Source organism: Podarcis vaucheri, assembly GCF_965113315.1.
Source record: "Podarcis vaucheri genome assembly, chromosome: 14".
Lineage (NCBI taxonomy): Eukaryota > Metazoa > Chordata > Lepidosauria > Squamata > Lacertidae > Podarcis > Podarcis vaucheri.
Genome location: NC_138752.1, coordinates 15,154,990 through 15,174,220, shown reverse-complemented (window position 1 = coordinate 15,174,220; position 19,231 = coordinate 15,154,990). Strand labels below are relative to the sequence as shown.

At 45.6% G+C, this 19,231-nt stretch overlaps 1 protein-coding gene across 6 annotated transcripts in view; it reads left to right on the top strand.

Annotated features, from left to right (window-relative positions):
* The first annotated feature begins 6,250 nt into the window (after positions 1-6,250).
* Positions 6,251-19,231, top strand: part of SLC30A4 (solute carrier family 30 member 4) — a 28,492-nt gene continuing 15,511 nt past the window's right edge. Inside the window, exons 1-3 of one of the 6 annotated variants that reach the window (XM_082198700.1) lie at positions 6,251-6,377; positions 8,024-8,562; positions 14,862-15,008. In XM_082198700.1, coding sequence (XP_082054826.1) covers positions 8,181-8,562; positions 14,862-15,008 — 529 coding nt within the window. In that variant the 5' untranslated portion in view covers positions 6,251-6,377; positions 8,024-8,180. The other 5 variants (XM_082198695.1, XM_082198699.1, XM_082198698.1 and 2 more) reach the window with 5 other exon arrangements.

Sequence of the window (19,231 nt, the reverse complement as noted above, 5' to 3'; positions counted from 1 at the left end):
GTTTGTTTAAAACAAAAGGCAATGTTAAATTTAGAATTGCGGATAGAAGATTTGATAACGGAAGATTTGCGGATGAGTCGAAGGAAGTCAAAATTTGTATTTGTGATAATATTGAAAATGTATGTTTAAATTTTATATTGGAAATTGAATAATTTAAAAAACAAAAAACAAAAAAAACCAGGAGACCAGAGTATATAGTCTCCTGAGGTGGGTGTGTAGAAATCTCCACAGATAAATTTTATGGGGCAAACTAGGAGCCACCTCACAATAAAAGCAGAAGCTGCCAATTAAAAAGAAAACTATTCATGGTAACGCTAAAGGAGACCATAAGCAGTTGACTTTTGCTCCAAGTTTAATCTTTCCTGGTTTTTCAAAATACATCATGGTTATCCTTCTCCATCCAGATTATACACAAAAGAAATACTAAAGTGTTGGAAATGAAGTACAGTTGTACAGTATAATGAAGTATTGAGACTTCCCTCCACCCCAACATGGGTGCTCTACATCTCTGTATTAACTGCATATTGAATAATATCTAGTTTATGCTTATCCATTATTTCCATAAGTTATGTCACATGCTGAGCAGCTGACTTTTGATCACATTTCCTCAAAACTGCCTTCCAGTTTTTTCAGAGCAATCCTAAATGATGTCAGGGAGAAAGTGCAACATGGCAGCTCTATTGCTTTGTACCAGCCAAGACAGTAGGTATGGGGAATGTTGCTTTGCAATTTTTCACTATGCCAATTTCAGGGTCCCTTAGGGGATTTGCAGAGCTTTGTATGAAGCTGATTCATAGCTTTTGGGTGACAAACCTTGAACCCTTTGGGGGCTTTCTGCTTGCTATTACTAGGGGGAGAATCACCTTCCTGGGCACAGCTGCAGGATAAATTGGTTTATCCTGAATTTTAATTGATTTATCTGTTATAAGGGGTTGCCGGCCATCATTTTAAACCATAATCCAAAGAGCAGCTTGATATGCACAAACCAGCAAGGCAAGTTATTCAAAGTATAAACATTATCCCCTGACTGTGCATTAGTTCACTCCAATAGGCTTCAATGATTGCTCCAAAAGCTGGTAATCCCATATTTATTCAGAAAGAGTTAGTAGCCTGACAAAAACAGAAGTGCCCATATCCCTTGCTCTAGGATTGAAAACGTTTAATGAAGAGCAAGCTTTAAATAATGTAAATAATAAGAATGATGATGATATATTGAAACAAAGCCCCACCCTCTCCTGACTTTGAATGGTTTTGGATTGGAATCAATTACACCAATCTGCATATTAATCTGTTTACCACACTTCTGTATATTGTGAAAAGGGAATTAGTTGTCAAATATTTTCTGGCCTTGCCCCCGTGGAATGCAGAAATTGAGTAAGTTAATAAGTGAAACATGCAACCTTTCAAACAGCTAAAAACAGACCGTTTCACAGCCTTCAGAGATTTAAGAATGTATTGTCCAGAGGGTGGAGGAGGTCAGTGTTCATTCAGCAAAAATAGAAATCAAAATGAAGTAAACCAGGAATGTTAAACCTTAATTAAAACAAATTAAACATTTCCAAAACATTTTTTTTTCTTTTGCTGCTCTTAAATTTACAAGGTTAGCACCAAATCCTGTGCATATTTACTTAGAAATTGGTTCCACTTAGTTCAGTAGGACTTACTTCCCAGTTGCTTTGCTCTACTTGAGAGTAATGCTCATTGGATTGGATGGGATTACTCAACTAAACATGTATAAGACTGGGCTATATATTGGGCATAGGACCGCAGCCTTGCTAGGAAGGAATGTGAACTTAATAGAAGCTAAGCACAATAGTGCTACTTTTGATCTGGGACAGAATTAAATTTGATTATTAGTACCTATTAGTGGCTATAAAAAAGGAAAAAGAACATTTCACATCTTTCTCTTTTAGGTTTCAACATGGTTTTGTTTTGGAGTATTTGGAGGGTGGAACAAACCTCAGAGGTGGAACACATATGTTCCGTGCAGAAGATTCCTGGCTCAATCCCTGGTATTATCAGTCAAAGGAATAAGATAACAGGTTGCATGAAAGATCTCTGGTGGACATTGTGCAGAGCCACTTCCACAGTTAGAGATGGGCTAGATTTGGGGTCACCAGCCTTTTTGCACCAATGGGCACATTGGGAACTTCAATGAAGTGCTCTGGGCGCCATTCACAAAAATGGCTGCTGCAGGGGTGTGGCATAAAAAGGGGTGTGGCATAACACAGACTGGACATCACATCACAAAGAGCAGAGAGAGAGAGAGATACAACCACAAAATGGTGTCCATGAGGAAAATGGCACCTACATCAGACACGACCACACTCACTCAAAGAGAGAATATCTTTGCACCTCTGCTCTGCTCATGCGGTCCTGGTGTCCAATGCCAGTGTGGGGTGGGAATCTTCAACTAGGGTTGCCATATATCTGGAATTTCCCGGACATAGCTGGAATACAGCAGTCGATAGCACAGTCTGGGAAAATCCGGGTGTATGGCAACCCATGTCACAAGAATTTCCTTAACGCAGATTTTTTTTTTAAAAAAAAGCTCTATAACTTTGCAAAAAACAACAACTTTGCCACAACTTTTTGAAATATGGCAACCCTATGTCCAGCGTCCATGGGATGCGGGTGGCGCTGTGGGTTAAACCACAGAGCCTAGGACTTGCCGATCAGAAGGTCGGCAGTTCGAATCCCCGCAACGGGGTGAGCTCCCGTTGCTCGGTCCCTGCTCCTGCCAACCTAGCAGTTCGAAAGCACGTCAAAGTGCAAGTAGATAAATAGGTACCGCTCCAGCGGGAAGTAAACGGCGTTTCCGTGTGCTGCTCTGGTTCTCCAGAAGCGGCTTAGTCATGCTAGCCACATGACGGAAGCTGTACGCCGGCTCCCTCGGCCAATAAAGTGAGATGAGCGCCGCAACCCCAGAGTCAGCCACAACTGGACCTAATGGTCAGGGGTCCCTTTACGTCCAGCGTACGAGAGGCTGAGCACGTGCAAACAGGAACTGAGCAGAACAACAGTCATTTTTTCATGTATTGTAGGATACTTTCGGAGACATTCTGTGGGTACCATGGTAGGTATTAATTGGTGAGCAGATTGGGGCAAATGGACAAAAAGTCTTATATGATTTAAGGCAGCTCTATGTTCCAATACACCTAGTGATGTTAGTTTTGTATTCTTTGGCGATCACTCGTAGCCGAGTAAGATTGTCTTCCATGAACATGGTTTTAAAAGTCAGTCCGTAAGTGACTCTGGAGGTCAATTTTGGACCCACAGGTCCTTCTATACAGAGGGGACATTGGTTCCCGGGGAGGAGTTGATCATGGTGTGGATTTGCCAAGCGTGCCTTCCTCTTAGCACGTTTCTCCCTTGCGTTCTGAGTTTGAGTGTCTTATATGCCATGTTCCAAAGTTCAATCGTCTTTTACGACTGCCAAATGGTTGCCCCACTGGGCGCGGTAATTCAGTCAGGGAAAAAGGGAGGCAGACTATGTTTAGGGCACCTTTTCTAGCTCCTCCCACTTTTCGTGGTGAGCAGAGTGGATCCTAAAAATGGCTGCTCAGTCATGGCTACAGCTGCCGAGGTGCTCAGCTGCCTCGTTCCTTGAGTTAGAACGACTGAATCTGTATCCACCACCCATGTGCCGGTTCATGACTAGGGGCTTCCAGATTTCACGGTCCTGCCCTCATTACCATTTGCCAATTGCCATGGGACTTTTGGGGTTTGGGCTGGGTTTTTGGAAGACGCCTGTGTGTGAATTTGTTTTATGTGTGTAGATCAGTGCACACTGATCAACGCACAGTCTTTGCAGTAGGGCTCTGTTCCGATGGCATGAGTAGTCACAACGAACCGGTAGATCCTATCTGCTGCAGCCTTCATCCGCCTTCACAGCCGTTGTAACATACTGCTTGTTATCATCTGCCTGTTCTGCCGTTGAGGACTTCTTGGATCATTCTTTGTCTAGCTCCTTCCCTTTGACCTTACCGCCTTGGGTAAGGTTGTTATATGGTCTCGGTGGCCGCTCCCAGTCACCAGTCTGGCTGCCGCATTCTGGATTAGTTGTAGTTTCCGGGTCACCTTCAAAGCTAGCCCCAAGTAGAGAGCATTGCAGTAGTCTAAGTGGGAGATTTAACTAGCGCATGCACCACCCTGCAAGACAGTCTGCGGGCAGGTAGGGTCTCAGCCTGCATACCAGATGGATCTGGTAGACAGCTGCCCTGGACACAGAATTGCCGTGTGCCTCCATGGACAGCTGTGAGTACAAAATGACTCCCAGACTGCGTACCTGGTCCTTCAGGGGCACAGTTACTCCATTCAGGACCAGGGATTCCCCCACACTCGCTCGCCCAGTCCCCGCAAAACAGTACTTCTGTCCTGTCAGGATTCAACCTCAATCTGTTAGCTGCCATCCATCCTCCAACCACCTCCTGACGCTCACACATAAGTCTTTGTGAATTAAAACCAGAACTTCTTGAATTGTGCTCAGAAATGTATAGGCTGTCAGAGCAGTTGGGCCAGAACAGGTGTGCTATAAGGTGATGCTCTGACCCTAGCTATTAATTTGGCTCCTAGATTTTACACTAGCTGCAGCTGCAGCTTTTCTCCGCCTACCTAAATCTGTTAATAATCTTCTGCACAACTTTAAAAGATACAGGAACCTCTTTTTTCCCTTTAGCATAAGGATGGGCTGAAAAAGGGAAGGGAAGCAACAAACTTGTTTGAATATAAGCAGATTTGCTCAGTGCCAAGATAGGAGAGCTTGTTTACTGTTTTGAGTTCTGCAGGAAAGGCAAGAAAGAAACAGGCATCACCTGTTGATTTTCTGCCTAACATATAGCTCTTGAAGGTGCAGAATGTCTGCCCATAAGAAGGTGGTAACACTTTGCTAAGCCTAGGAAGCCACAGCATTTAGCAAAGCAAAGAATCCAGATTGCAAGCCAGAATGACTGCTGTTAATCACGCTGTGAGCAATTTAAAAGGTATCTACGGCGAGGATTTTGTACTGTTATGTCAGCACTTTTTCACTGCAGAGTATTGCTTTGTCCAATCTTCTTAAAAGCATTGTAAAATTTGCACTTCTGCTAATGACCAAATGACCACCTCAAGCATTTTGCTATTCTAGTTTTTGTGGTTGAAAGATAAAGCTGCTGGTTATGTACAATGTGACTTTTTTGTGCTCTACAAAGAACAGCAGATTTTCCATTTGCGTAGGGTAGTGTCCTTGCTTCTCATGAGAAATGATTAACAGTTTTGTTAAACATTTGGTGGGAAGCGGCATGGAGCACAACCGAGGTTTCTTGGTGATGGTCTAGCAAGTTGTACTGTCAGTGCAGAATGCCAATTGACGCATCTTGTAAGAACTATAATTAATATAAGGCAAGATTTACTTCCAAACCCCATTGATTTCAGTGAGAGTAAAGTATATATATGTTTAAAAGCACATTTCCCAAAAAATCCAGAGTCCTTCTGGTTGGGGATAATTCAGAGGGAAATTCCCAGTTGTCAAAAAAGACTATTTATGTATTCTACAGGGGTCCCTTTACCTTTACTTTACTACTGTGGCCCCCAAATGGAAAACTGAAATTGATGGAATACACACATTTTGCAGTTTTAACGTTATAGAACAGGCACGCCCAACAGTTGATCACGGGGATGTCCCAGGTTGATCATGGTATGAAGTACACACACACACACACACACACAGCTCAACAATGGGGTAGATCATAGCCGGTTTTTTTATACTGTGAGTAGATCGCAGTCTTTTGGGAGTTGGATGTGCCTGATATAGAATAAGAGAACAAGAAAATCATACGTTTAGAGAAGACTGGAAAATGTTTACTGAATATACGTGTGAAAATTGTGTGCATTTAAAAACGCTGGTAGCATTAGGATAATTTCAAGTGTAAGTAAGTTTTGATGGATATAACAATAGATTACTGAATGGTTTTGTTCACTTAAAATATGCAGGGATGTATCACTAGTCTCTCAGCTTGACCTACCTCTTAGGGTTATTGCGAGGATGAAAAATTGGGGGAGATGAGCTTGTACAACTCTTGTAGGTTACAGTAAACAAACAAACAAACAAACAAAAACAAACAAACAAACAAACAACAGAATGCAGACAGGAAAGCAACAAAGCAACCTGCACGCGTGCATTTGCTTTAAGGCTTATTTATTGCGCAGGAGGTCATGCAACAACTCCCCTTCTATAACTGCCTACAATTCCCAGCCTGCCCCGCGCTCCATGTGCACGCTTAACCCTTTCGAATCCTGGGCGCCGTTGCTGCAGCGGTTGAGATTCGGAGCTCAGATGGGTGTCAAGAGAATCCAGGCACGTGAAACGGCAGCTGGCTTGTCTTCGTCTCGGAAAGGTGGTGCGTTTGCGTGTGTGCGTGTGTGTATGTGCATTGCAACCTCCGCTTTTTTCTCCTTTTTTCTTGCTGTAACTCCGTGATCCCCGGACCCGCATCGTGAGAACGCGTCTCGCCTTTCTGTAACCGATCAGCCAGCCTCCCAAAGAAAACAGCAAATAAAAAATGGTCGGGGACGAATTGCTGGGGGGGCAAGGGGGGCACCTGGGCGCAGCACCCGGGACCCGGACGCTGGGACAGCGGCTTGCACATCCGCCATGGGGAAATCTAAAGCAAAAATTTGATTTTACAAAGGCCTCTCGGAAGCTGTGCGCCTCTGGACTGGCTGGTTTTTGGGTCCCCCCCCCCCCCGTTTTGGGAGGTGAATGGGGGGGATGGCGCGATCGGCGGAGAAACCTTCCCTTTCCAGGCGGAGGCGAGGCTGCTTGGATGAATATTCAGGCATGCATATTCTTCCCCAGAAGCCCACACCCTCTTTTTTTTGCTAATCCCTTTGCAAGCTGGCTCTGCTCAGTTGGCTGCCGGTGGGGGAGAAGAGCGCAGGAATCTATTCTCTCCGACTCGAGGGACGTATCCTGAAGCGCTGGATCGCGCGCAAAGCTCAGGGCGTCTTCTCCACGGGGGCAGGTAGACCGCGCGTCTTTACGCGCTGCTGTTAGGGACCCTGTTCCTGTGCAGACGTGCCGCGATGTCCCCGCTCCGCATCGGGATAGCGGCTGCGGTTTTCCCGGGCGGTAGGAAACATGCCATTGTCCCCGAGGCGCGCCAGCTGTGCCACTGCGCGCTATTGTTTTTGTTCCGCGCAGGGAGGCATAGGAATTGCGCTTCCCTCTGTCAGTTGCAGGGTCGCCACTCTCTGCTTTTCTATGGGGACCCCGGGGGTGGATGAGGGAGGGGGGAATAATCCTGTTGATTATGTTGCTTTGACTGTATACTTTATATTTGACTTTCTTCAGAAATATTTGATTCTGGATTGTTTCATTGATATTTTAATAGGCTGTAAAGCACTTTGAGATTTTTCTTTAAAATACAAAATGGTATAGAAATGAAATTAAAACAGTGGTACCTGGGTTACATGCGCTTCAGGTTACATACGCTTCAGGCTACAGACTCCGCTAAACCAGAAATATTACCTCAGGTTAAGAACTTTGCTTCAGGATGAGAACAGAAATTGTGCTCCGGCGGCAGCAGGAGGCCCCATTAGCTAAAGTGGTGCTTCAGGTTTTAAGAACAGTTTCAGGTTAAGTACGGACCTCCGGAACGAATTAAGTACTTAACCCGAGGTACCACTGTAATAATAATAATAAATAGGTCACCAGTGCTCCTCGAACCCTTTCCCCAGCTGCTTCTTACAAATATTTCCTTCCCCATAACATCCTGATCTGATGAGTCACAGGGTGCCACCAACATCTATGGCCCTTTTTTTTTGCATAATTGTTAATGGAAGCAGTTCCCTGCCTCAAGGCGCTTACAGTTAAAGGGATTAGACAGATGGGAGAGGCATGGGATGAGTATGAGGAAACTGGGCTACACCTCCTTAGACTTTGTAACCCGTCAGGCCGGGCAGCTTATTGCAATCCTGGCACAATATCAACGGGCAGAAGTTTACCTCAGTTCCTAACCCGCCCTTTTTTCCCCCCGTGCTGCAGTTTTGATCTCTTGGTGAACGGCGCATTTGGCTCCTCCCAGGTGAGAGATGACCCGGGTGAATAGCAAAATGAAGCCCTCTGGCCTGCGAGGGGAAGTTGCCTGAGGAGAAAAGGGCCGATTGGGCTGGCTTTTGGCTGCGGTGCCGGCAACCTTACCATGGCTCATTCCAGCATCTGGAACAGCCTCAAGTCTGTGCTGAGGAAGAACAATGACCCCTTGTTCCTGAACGACTGCAGTGCCTTTGACTTCTCCGACGAAGTTGGCGAGGAGGACTTCCCCAGGTTCAACAAGCTGCGGGTGGTGGTTTCGGAGGATGTGGCGGACACTTCGGCCAACGGGGCCCACCTGGGCCCCCACTCCGACGACGAGTCCTTGCTGGACAGAGACATTGCTCTGCGGAACGCGCAGACCAGACCCGGCGCAGAACCTTGTAACAATTGCAACAAGCAAAGGGAACTCTCGAAGCAGAAGAAGGTGAAGAGGCGGCTGGTTCTAGCAGCCGTCCTCTATCTCCTCTTTATGACAGGGGAGCTGATAGGTAAGAATGCCTTGATCTCTCCTGAGAAGGAGATCTTTCAATTGCTTCGCTGTGCCTTCGGGGACAGTCTTTTAATTATTTACTCTTTGGGACCGTCGGGTGGCATAGCTCATTATGAAGAGGCGGCAAGCTCAGAGGGCATCTTGAGTAAGTCAAATCAATGTGCAGGGGAAACGGTGGGGTTGCCACTTTTGCAAATTACTGTAACATTCATCGATTCTCCGGAATAGTACGTCTCCATTTGCAAAGTGGAGATTTCGTCTTCCTGTTGGTGATGCTTTTCTAAAAGGGATAAAGGAAGTTTAGTGGTACAGTGGCACCTCGGGTTACAGACGCTTCAGGTTACAGACTCCGCTAACCCAGAAATAGTGCCTCGGGTTAAGAACTTTGCTTCAGGATGAGAACAGAAATCGCGCGGCGGCAACAGCGGGAGGCCCCATTAGCTAAAGTGGTACCTCAGGTTAAGAACATTTTCAGGTTAAGAATGGACTCCAGAACGAATTAAGTTCTTAACCCGAGGTACCACTGTAGTAGTTGTAATAATAATAATAATAATAATAATAATAATAATAATAATAATAATAATAATAAATAAAACCCTCTTTCTTTCTCTCTCTTTTTAACCTCCTCGAGAGGTTCAGAGGGTGGCAACATGAGAACAGGGCCTTCTCTGCAGTGGCTCCCTGTCTGTGGAATGCTCTCCCCAGGGAAGTTCGCCTGGCGCCTTCAGTATACACCTTTAGGTGCCAGGCAAAAACCTTCCTCTTTAACCAGGCCTTGGTTACATCCGATTTACATCCTATGCCCTTTTAAAATGTGGGGTTTTGGGGGGCGGGGAGTAATTAGGTTGCTGTTTTTATTTATGTTAGGTATTTTGTGGTTTTATATCTTGATTTTATTCTGTGAACCGCCCTGAGACCCTTGGGTATATGGCGGTATATAAATTCAATAAACAACAACAACAATAATAATGGGGCACTACGTAGCTCGGTTGGTAGTACGTGAGACTTCGAATTCCAGGGTCATGAAAGTTTTCTGCATTGCAGGAGTTAGACTAGATAATTCTTGTGGTCCCTTCCAATTGTACACTTCTATGATTCTGTGATCTGTTAGCTGTATGTCACATGCCCAGAAGTAACAGCCTTGAGGCTTTTTCTTGAACTGTGTTGAGTTTACACTTAAACTGTCCCTCTGATGGAGACATTTCCGAAAAAGTTAGTTGCAGCTAAATTCTGTGAAAATCACTGGGCCTCAGCTTACTCCCATTCCATTGTTTTAACTGGGATGATCATAATGGATTGTGACCGTTGTATTTGTTACATGCATAGTTCAAGCTCTTTATCTGACATTCATCCTGTCTAAAATCGTGTGGTTATTCTGGACCATGTGCTTTTGTTTTTGTTTCAAAACCACAATGTTTTCCCCACTAGCTACTTCTTATGTTGAATGTTCCACCCACCACAGTTGGATTTATGCCAACTGTGAACATTATGTATGTTTGTTTGTGTAATGCTTGCATAAATACATGTCAAGATTTAAAGCCCAGAATAAAATCACATGGTTAGGTTTTTTCATTTTGAAAAAACAAATCCGTCAAATCATCAAATTACCGGCCATAATCTAGCATACATAGGCATTCCTAAACCCCATTCATATCGACGGCATTCAAAGTATGCACAACCATGAACTTTCGCAGGTACAGATATTACAAAAGCCTTAAAGGTAAAGGAACCCCTGACCATTAGGTCCAGTCGTGACCGACTCTGGGGTTGCGGCGCTCATCTCGCTTTATTGGCCAAGGGAGCTGGCGTACAGCTTCCGGGTCATGTGACCAGCATGACTAAGCCGCTTCTGGTGAACCAGAGCAGCGCACGGAAACGCCGTTTACCTTCCCGCCGGAGTGGTACCTATTTATCTACTTGCACTTTGACATGCTTTCGAAGTGCTAGGTTGGCAGGAGCAGGGACCAAGCAACGGGAGCTCACCCTGTCACACGGATTCGAACCGCCAACCTTCTGATCAGCAAGCCCTAGGCTCTGTGGTTTAACCCACAGCACCACCCGCGTCCCACAAAAGCCTTAAGTAGCTGCAAATTATAATCCATAGAATTTGTTTGTAGAATTGTAGAGTTGGAAGGGACCGCAAGAGTCATCTAGTCCAACCCCCTGCAATGCAGGAATCTTTTTGCCCAACGTGGGATTCGAACCCATGACCCGTGAGATTAAGAGTCTCATGCTGTACCAACTGAGCAATCCCTTAAATCAGTGTGATTACTTGGATGTATTCTTCCTGCTATAATTTGTATTCCTGGACTTTCCGTTCAGATTAATATCTCTTGGGTTAATTATTCTGACATTCTGAGTTCTCGCAGCTAGCAGCAGCCTTGTTAGGTATCGGTAACTAAGCAATGAAACTTTTCAGATAAATTACCAAAAAACAAGAGCATTTATTTAAGCAGTGTTTGGATTTTTTAAAAAAACCCTTTGCCCTGCAGTCCAGCAACGGGATCTATTCTACTTTTCTCCGCATGTTTCTAAAAGTCATGTGAAAAGTTTTGTTGCATAAAGTTCCCCGTATAAAGTTGCCATTTGGTCAATGACGGCAAATGAGGGTTGTTTCCAGTCAACCCAAACTTCGTTGATGTGGTTTTGAATATGGTTTCAAAGGCCTGTGTTGTGCTTTCAGCGTGGGAAGTGTTTCCCGTTTAGATGTTCAGTTTCATAAATAACTTGGCATATACTTGTTGTGGGCAAATACGGTTAATAAAACTCTTGGGCTGGACGCTTGCAGCTTCCTTGGACTTACAGGAAATGCAGTTTTTCTGAGACGTAGCTCTTGTTCTTGAGGTGGTTTGTGGGACAGGAGTCTTTGTTAACTGCACCGTGGCAGAAATTCAGAGATACTCTGCAGTCTGGAAACCCTCAGACAGTCAAGTTAACCAAAGCAAATGCAGTTTTTGGGTTTTTTAAAATAGTTTTTATTAATTTTTTCTAATTTACATTTCAAGATATTCATTTAGACAACATTAAATCAATGACTCCCCTTCTCTTTCCGTGATTTGTTTTTCATAGAATAAAAAGGTAAAGGTACCCCTGCCCGAACGGGCCAGTCTTGACAGACTCTGGGGTTTGTGCGCCCATCTCACATCTATTGGCCGGGATACATCCCTACATATTACATGAACTAAACCAGTCAGTAATCCATTGTTAGTAAAGGTAAAGGGACCCCTGACCGTTAAGTCCAGTTGCGGACGACTCTGGGATTGCGGTGCTCATCTTGCTTTACTGGCCGAGGGAGCCGGCGTACAGCTTGCGGGTCATGTGGCCAGTATGACTAAGCTGCTTCTGACGAACCAGAGCAGCGCACGGAAACACCGTTTACCTTTCCGCAGGAGCGGTACCTATTTATCTACTTGCACTGGCGTGCTTTCGAACTGCTAGGTTGGCAGGACCAGGGACCGAGCAACGGGCGCTCATCCCGTCGCGGGGGTTTGAACCACCGACCTTCTGATCGGCAAGCCCAAGAGGCTCTGTGGTTTAACCTCTTTACACTGCTGAATTTATCTTAATGCTACCAGCGTTTTTAAATGAACACAATTTTCACCCAAATAATCAGTAAACATATATTCTTCTTTTCTCTTATTCTGTATGTTAAATCTGCAAGCTGTGCATATTCCATCAGTTTAAGTTGCCATTCTTCTTTGGTTGGGACCTCACTCATTTTCCATTTTTGGGTTAGCAAAATACGGGCCGCAGTAGGAGCATACATAAATAATATTTTTGGATACCTGGGTGCAGTGGCTGACTTCTCAGTCTCTGCAGGAAAAAAATGCCACCTGGCCTATTATTTCCCCCCACGCCGCACCAGTTTTCAGCTCTGAACCTCCTAAGCTGCTTGCACAAAGATTTGTGATCAGCCAGCCATGAGATAGGCCTTTGTCCTTCATGGCTCATTGAAGGCGGCAATGAGACAGACATCAGGCCCATTATTGACCGGGATCTTAACATGCCCTTTTTGAAATCTCTTCTACAGAGGAGGCAATAAGGAGACTTCTTTTTTCTTACTCGCCTATGGTGGTCGGGTTGCTGCGGACACACCTCACCCCGCCGCTTCCATCGGCAGAGAAGTGCCTCTGCTGTTGGCACTGATTTTGGGTAACATCGTGCCCATTGGAGGCAAGATGCCACCCAAAATTGGCGCGATGGCGACGGGGTGCACAGTGGTGGCAAAGCGGGCAGCGGCAGGAGCAGGGAGGTAGTGGTGGCAGCAGTGGCAGGGTGAAGAGGCGCTTCCCGGTGGAGGAAGGGAGGACAGGAAGAATAGTTTGTCAGCCAAGCGCTTATTTAAAAGTAAAGGTAAAGGGACCCCTGACTGTTAGGTCCGGTCACGGATGATTCTGGGGTTGCGGCATTCATCTCGCTTTTTTGGCTGAGGAAGCCGGCATACAGCTTCCAGGTCATGTGGCCAGTATGACTAAGCCGCTTCTGACGAACCAGAATAGCGCACGGAAACATCGTTTACCTTCCCACCGGAGTGGTACCTATCTATCTACTTGCACTTTGACGTGCTTTCGAACTGCTAGGTTGGCAGGAGCAGGGACCAAGCAACGGGAGCTCACCCCGTCGCGGTGATTCGAACCGCCGACCTTCTGATCGGCAAGTCCTAGGCTCTGTGGTTTAACCCACAGCACCACGCACATCCCAAGCACTTGATTTAGAGTAGGGCTAAAGACCTAGAGGAGGAGGAACTTTATTTTAGGATCTGTACCTCATTTTCATGGTACTATGCATATGCCCACACTCTTCCTCCACGCCCAGGTTCCGCCATCTAATCACAGGGGCAGGAGAGGCACATTAATCCCACACAACAGATCGGTACATGTGATTATTGTTGGCCCTGGAAAAAAGCCATGGAAAAGGTTTGTCTGTTTTTCAGTGTAGTTCCAAGGCTACAATGGTTGCGTCCCACCACTACAAGTAGTGCTTCTTTTTTTGAAATAGTTTTTACTTGTTTTTAGAAGTATAACATCATAACAGTACATCCATACACATCCGAATTTACATATTCCTCCGAATCTCTGGACTTCCCACCTCCCCTTCATGGGTCCTTCTTATTAAACCTTTTCTACTGCATCTTTTCCAATAATCTGAGTTTTATATAACTCCATAATGCTACATTACAAGTGTTGCTGCAATCCTGCTCATGTTTTCACCTGCTTACAGTGGTCTCCAAAATAAATTATGAATTTCCCTCATTCTTTGTTAAAAGTTCTGGTCTTCTTGATTCCTGAGCTTTCCGGTCAGCTTTGCCATTTTGGCATATTCCAATCGGGGCGGAGCAAGGTGGTGTTGGTGGTAGGACAGACGCCCTGGGTGTCATCACCAAGCGGGGTGACATTCGGCACGCTGCCTGCCCGTGACTCCTGCTGACCCTGAGCTGTGGGGGGAAGGGGGGTAGTTTCGCTGCCTAATACAGTGGAACCTTGGATTTCGAATGTAATCCATTCCGGAAGACCGTTCGACTTCTGAAAACCAAGGATCAATGGGCGGTTGGCAAAATCCATTGAAAAATGGAAAAGCATGCAGTGGAAGCCGTTTGATTTCTGAAAACGCGTCCGAAAACGGAAGCAATTACTTCCGGGTTTTCAGTGTTCGGGTTCTAAATTGTTTGGCTTCCGAGATGCTTGAAAACAGAGGTTCCACTCTATTAACTTGTATGTGCTTCTTGCTACAGGTCCTTTAAAACACACCCTAGCATATTTACACCAGGGCTATAAACCATGTTTCATATACAGTGGTACCTCAGGTTAAGTACTTAATTCGTTTCGGAGGTCCGTACTTAACCTGAAACTGTTCTTAACCTGAAGCACCACTTTAGCTAATGGGGCCTCCTGCTGCTGCCGCGCTGCCGGAGCACGATTTCTGTGCTCATCCTGAAGCAAAGTTCTTAACCTGAGGTAATATTTCTGGGTTAGCGGAGTCTGTAACCTGAAGCGTATGTAACCTGAAGCATATGTAACCTGAGGTACCACTGTATGTGCATTGTACGAGATGTTTTTTTCTGCTAAGGGCTTCATATGCTGTAATGGCCTAGAATTATTACGACCCCGGCGCAACTGCATTTATTCATTTGTTGATATACATTTTAAATTGTAATGTGTGGATATGGCAAATGATGTGCTTGCGTGTGATTGGCGGCTGCTCCCTTTTGAGGGTACACTTGGTTTTACTTCTCTCTAGCACAGACCCCTCAGTATTATAGACCTAACATATATTTTCCTTTTAAATTTGCACGTCAAGGTGGATACGTTGCCAACAGCCTAGCAATCATGACGGATGCGCTTCATATGTTAACTGACCTCAGTGGCATTATTTTGACCCTGCTTGCTTTGTGGCTATCTGCAAAATCACCGACCAAAAAATTCACCTTCGGATTTCACCGCTTAGGTACGTAATCTTTGCGCCCGTTGCTCTGTCCCAGCTCCTGCCAACCTAGCAGTTCGAAAGCACACCAGTGCAAGTAGATAAATAGGTACCACTGTGGTAGGAAGGTAAATGGCACTTCCATGTGCTCTGGTTTCCATCACGGTGTCCCGTTGTGCCAGAAGCGATTTAGTCCTGCTGGTCACAAGACCTGGAAAGCTGTCTGTGGACAAACGCCGGCTCCCTTGGCCTGAAAGCGAGATGAGCGCCACAACCTCATAGTTTCCTTTGACTGGACTCAGCCGTCTAGGGGTCCTTTACTTTTTACCTTTTTTACTAGGTAGGGCTGGGAGAGAACCCTGTCTCATATCCTGGAAAGCTGTTGCCAGTCAGTGTTGAAAATTCTGCGCTCAGTCGATGAAGGGTCTGACTGATGTGGTTTAGGGCAGCTTCCCATGTTTTGAAGATATAAGGCAGCAATCCCACACTTGCTTCCCTGTGAGTAAGCACAGGTCTAAGGCATACCTTCTAAGACAGCTGCTGTGCTGCAGTGGTTAGAGCAGGGCTCGGGAACCTGTGGTCCATCAGCTGTTACTAGACTACAAGTCCCATCCTCCTTGACCTTCGGCCATGCTGACTCCCACATCATCTAGAGAGCCACAGGTTTTCCCCATTGCCAGGTCAGCATGTCAGTCTTAAAACTGGATCGCATCCCCACCCAGCCATCAAGCCCACTGGGAGATCTTGGGCCAGTCTCACACAGCTCCTCCTTCTCCCCTCCCCCCCCATATATAATTTTTATTAGTTTTTTTTAACATATCATTTTCAACAGTAATTAAACATACTTTTACATCTTATGCAAATTTTTGACTTCCATCAATCCTGTCTGAAAATTTTCCAATCTAATCTCTCAGTATGCATTTCTTATCTTCCCGATTACATTTCAAACTCATAACCAATATCTCTATCTTTTTCTACTTTGTAACACTTCGTATATTTCTCCTTACAAAACTTCTTGCGTAATTTGTTGATTACACTTGCTCTTCAAATAATTCATATACTTCTTCCAATCTTCTGTAAATCTCTGGTCCCGCAGGTTTCAAATCCTTCCTGTCATTTTGTCCAATTCTGCATAGTCCATTAATTTCGTCTGCCATTCTTCTCTCGTCGGAATTTCTTCTTGTTTCCATTTCTGGGCTAACAATACTCTTGCCGCACACAGTTCCTCCTTCTGACTTGCAACCTAAGAACATAACAGCCCCACCATCAGAGACCAAAGGTCTGCCCAGTTTAGCATTCTGTTCCAGTGGCGTAGCGTGGGTTGCCAGAACCCGGGGCCATATGGAGGGTGGTGGGAGGGACATGAACAGAGTATGCATGCACATTCAATTGCCTAATGGCCTCTGCATCACCCAGCAGATCATACCCACAGAGATAAAGAAAAGAAGAGCTGTTCCATTGTACGGAGAGGTCACTTCCTGGTTTGCATGGAGAAGCCATTTTCAGATTTCCACCCGCTAACAAATCTATGCATGGGGCCTACTCATGCTACAGCACTGTTCTGTTCGCCCAGCGACCAACCAAATACCTGTGGGAAGCCCATAATCATGTGTAGCTTTGTGCTTCTTGGTTAGAATGTCAGATTAGGACTTGAGAGACCAGGATTCAAATCCCCGCTTGGCCATGTAGCTCACCTTGGGCCAGTCACTGCCTCTTAGCCTAGGCTGCTTCACAGGGTTGTTGTTGAGATTAGATGAGGAGGGGGAGAATCGAATCTGCCACCACTTGGAAGAAAAAAAGTGGAATACAGTGGTACCCCGCAAGACGAACGCCTCGCGAGACGAAAAACTCGCAAGACGAAAGGTTTTTTCGTTTTCGAGTTGCCTCGCAAGACGAATTTCCCTATGGGCTTGCTTCGCAAAACGAAGCTTGCCCCGGGGACAGCGGGTCTTCTCTTTTGAAGCAAGGGGCGGCGGGGAGATCGCTTCTCCCCACCGCCCCTTGCTTCAAAAGAGGTCCGGGGACAGCGGGAAGCGCTTCCCGCTGCCCCCGGACCTCTTTTGAAGCAAGCGGCCGCGCTTCTCCCCGCAGCCGCTTTCTCCAAAAGAGGTCCCGGACCTCTTTTGAAGCAAGCGGCTGCGGGGAGATCGCTTCTCTCCGCAGCCCCTTGCTTCAAAAGAGGTCCGGGGGCAGCGGGAAGCGCTTCCCGCTGCCCCCGGACCTCTTTTGAAGCAAGGGGCTGCGGGGAGATCGCTTCTCCCGGTGCTCCGAAGCGGGGCGGGGGGGGCGGGAACACCTTCCCCCACCGCCCTGCTTCAGAACAGTGCTCCGAAGCGGGCCGGGGGGGCGGGAACACCTTCCCCCACCGCCCCGCTTCGGAACGGTGCTCCAAAGCGGGGCGGGGGGCGGGAACACCTTCTGAAGGCTGGCGGGGGGCAAAAGTCTTTGCCTGCCTTCCCAGGGGCTTTTAAATCGCCCCGGACAGCGGAGAATCGCCCCGCCAGCATTTTAAGATTGCCCGGACAGCGGAGAAGTCCTCCGCTGTCCCAGGGTTTTTTAAAATGCTGGGGGTGGGAAGAAAAGCCCTTGTCCCCCCCCCCAGCCTTCAGAAGAGGTCCGTGGACAGACTGTCCCCGGACCTGGTCTGAAGGCAGTTTCCCTAGGAACGCATTAATTGATTTTCAATGCATTCCTATGGGAAACCGTGCATCGCAAGACGAAAAAACCGCAAGACGAAGAGACTTGCGGAACGAATTAATTTCGTCTTGCGAGGCACCACTGTATAAGTGTAACAAATGAACAAGCAAACAATGTAACGTTCTTACTAATAAATGGTGAATTAGGCCCATTGATTTCAGAGGAGCTGTGTATTGGATTGTGGTTAGATAACAACAACAACAACAACAACAACTTATTATTTATACCCCGCCTATCTGGCTGGGTTTCCCCAGCCACTCTGGGCGGCTTCCAACAAAACACTAAAATACAATAACCTATTAAACATTAAAAGCTTCCCTAAACAGGGCTGCCTTTAGATGTCTTCTAAAAGTTTGGTAGTTATTTTTCTCTTTGACATCTGGTGGGAGGGCGTTCCACAAGGCGGGTGCCACTACCGAGAAGGCCCTCTGCCTGGTTCCCTGTAATTTGGCTTCTTGTATTGAGGGAACCGCCAGAAGTCCCTCGGCGCTGGACCTCAGTGTCTTTAGAAACTATTCCAGTTTATCTCCTAAAGCCAGGGCAGCACCCATCAAAAGTTTCCAAGAACATTTATCAACTCTTAGAAAGCAAAGTTGCGAAACAAAAAAGTGTGTGGCAGTTAAAAAATGCACTGACTCAGCTCTGCTTCAAGCCTGTGTTAGGTTAGTCTCTGATCAGATTATTTAATTCACTGTTCACATGACGACTACTTCTTCTTTAAAGCTATAATTAGACTTTTTTTTCAGTCGTGCTTTTTGTTTTTAGTTCCAAATTGTGATGGGGGCCCCATGGGTGATGCACATAATAACCCTAAGCAATGGGGTGTATTTAAATGCCTTTGAAAACGACTCCTGGCCCTGGTGGGTTATATTTCAGTCATAAAGATACTCATGCCACAAAATTAAAAACTCTTGAAAGAAAAGGTTCGTTGCTGCCAAACTCCTTATCGCTTGAGACAGAGGAAGACTTGCTACCGTACAGTATAGTACAGTATGGCTTTATAATGAATTGATGGGCTGATACTGTAAGCCCAGTGTGCAGGGAAATGTCTCTATCTAGGAATAAAAACTTGGCAAGCTCAGTTATGAAATTTAACCCTCCTCCTAGACGGAGTAAAATGAGACTTTGGAAATATTTTTTTCCTCACAGGGCCCGTTAATAGTTTCACTCTTCAACTTTCATGCTGCATTTATGTTCTGTTTGCATGTATTACATGGTTTTCTTTCTTTTCTTTTTTCCATTTTTTGCTTTTTGTTTTGTTTAGGCATTACAACAACTTTAGAAAAATAATTATAACCAAACTGAAGACAAATTGCTTTGAGAACACTCAGGCATTACTATAGGACAGCATCAGTTACTTTAATCCTAATAAATGTTTCTTTTCCTTTGTATTACATGGTTTTACCACACTGTTTTATGTATGATTATTCGGAAGTAACTCCCAGCTATTCAATAGGGCTTTTTCCTGGAAAAGCTACTTAGATTACTGCCTTAATATTTGTTCATTTTTATTTCTAAATTTCTAAACCACTCAGTATTGAAAATGTATT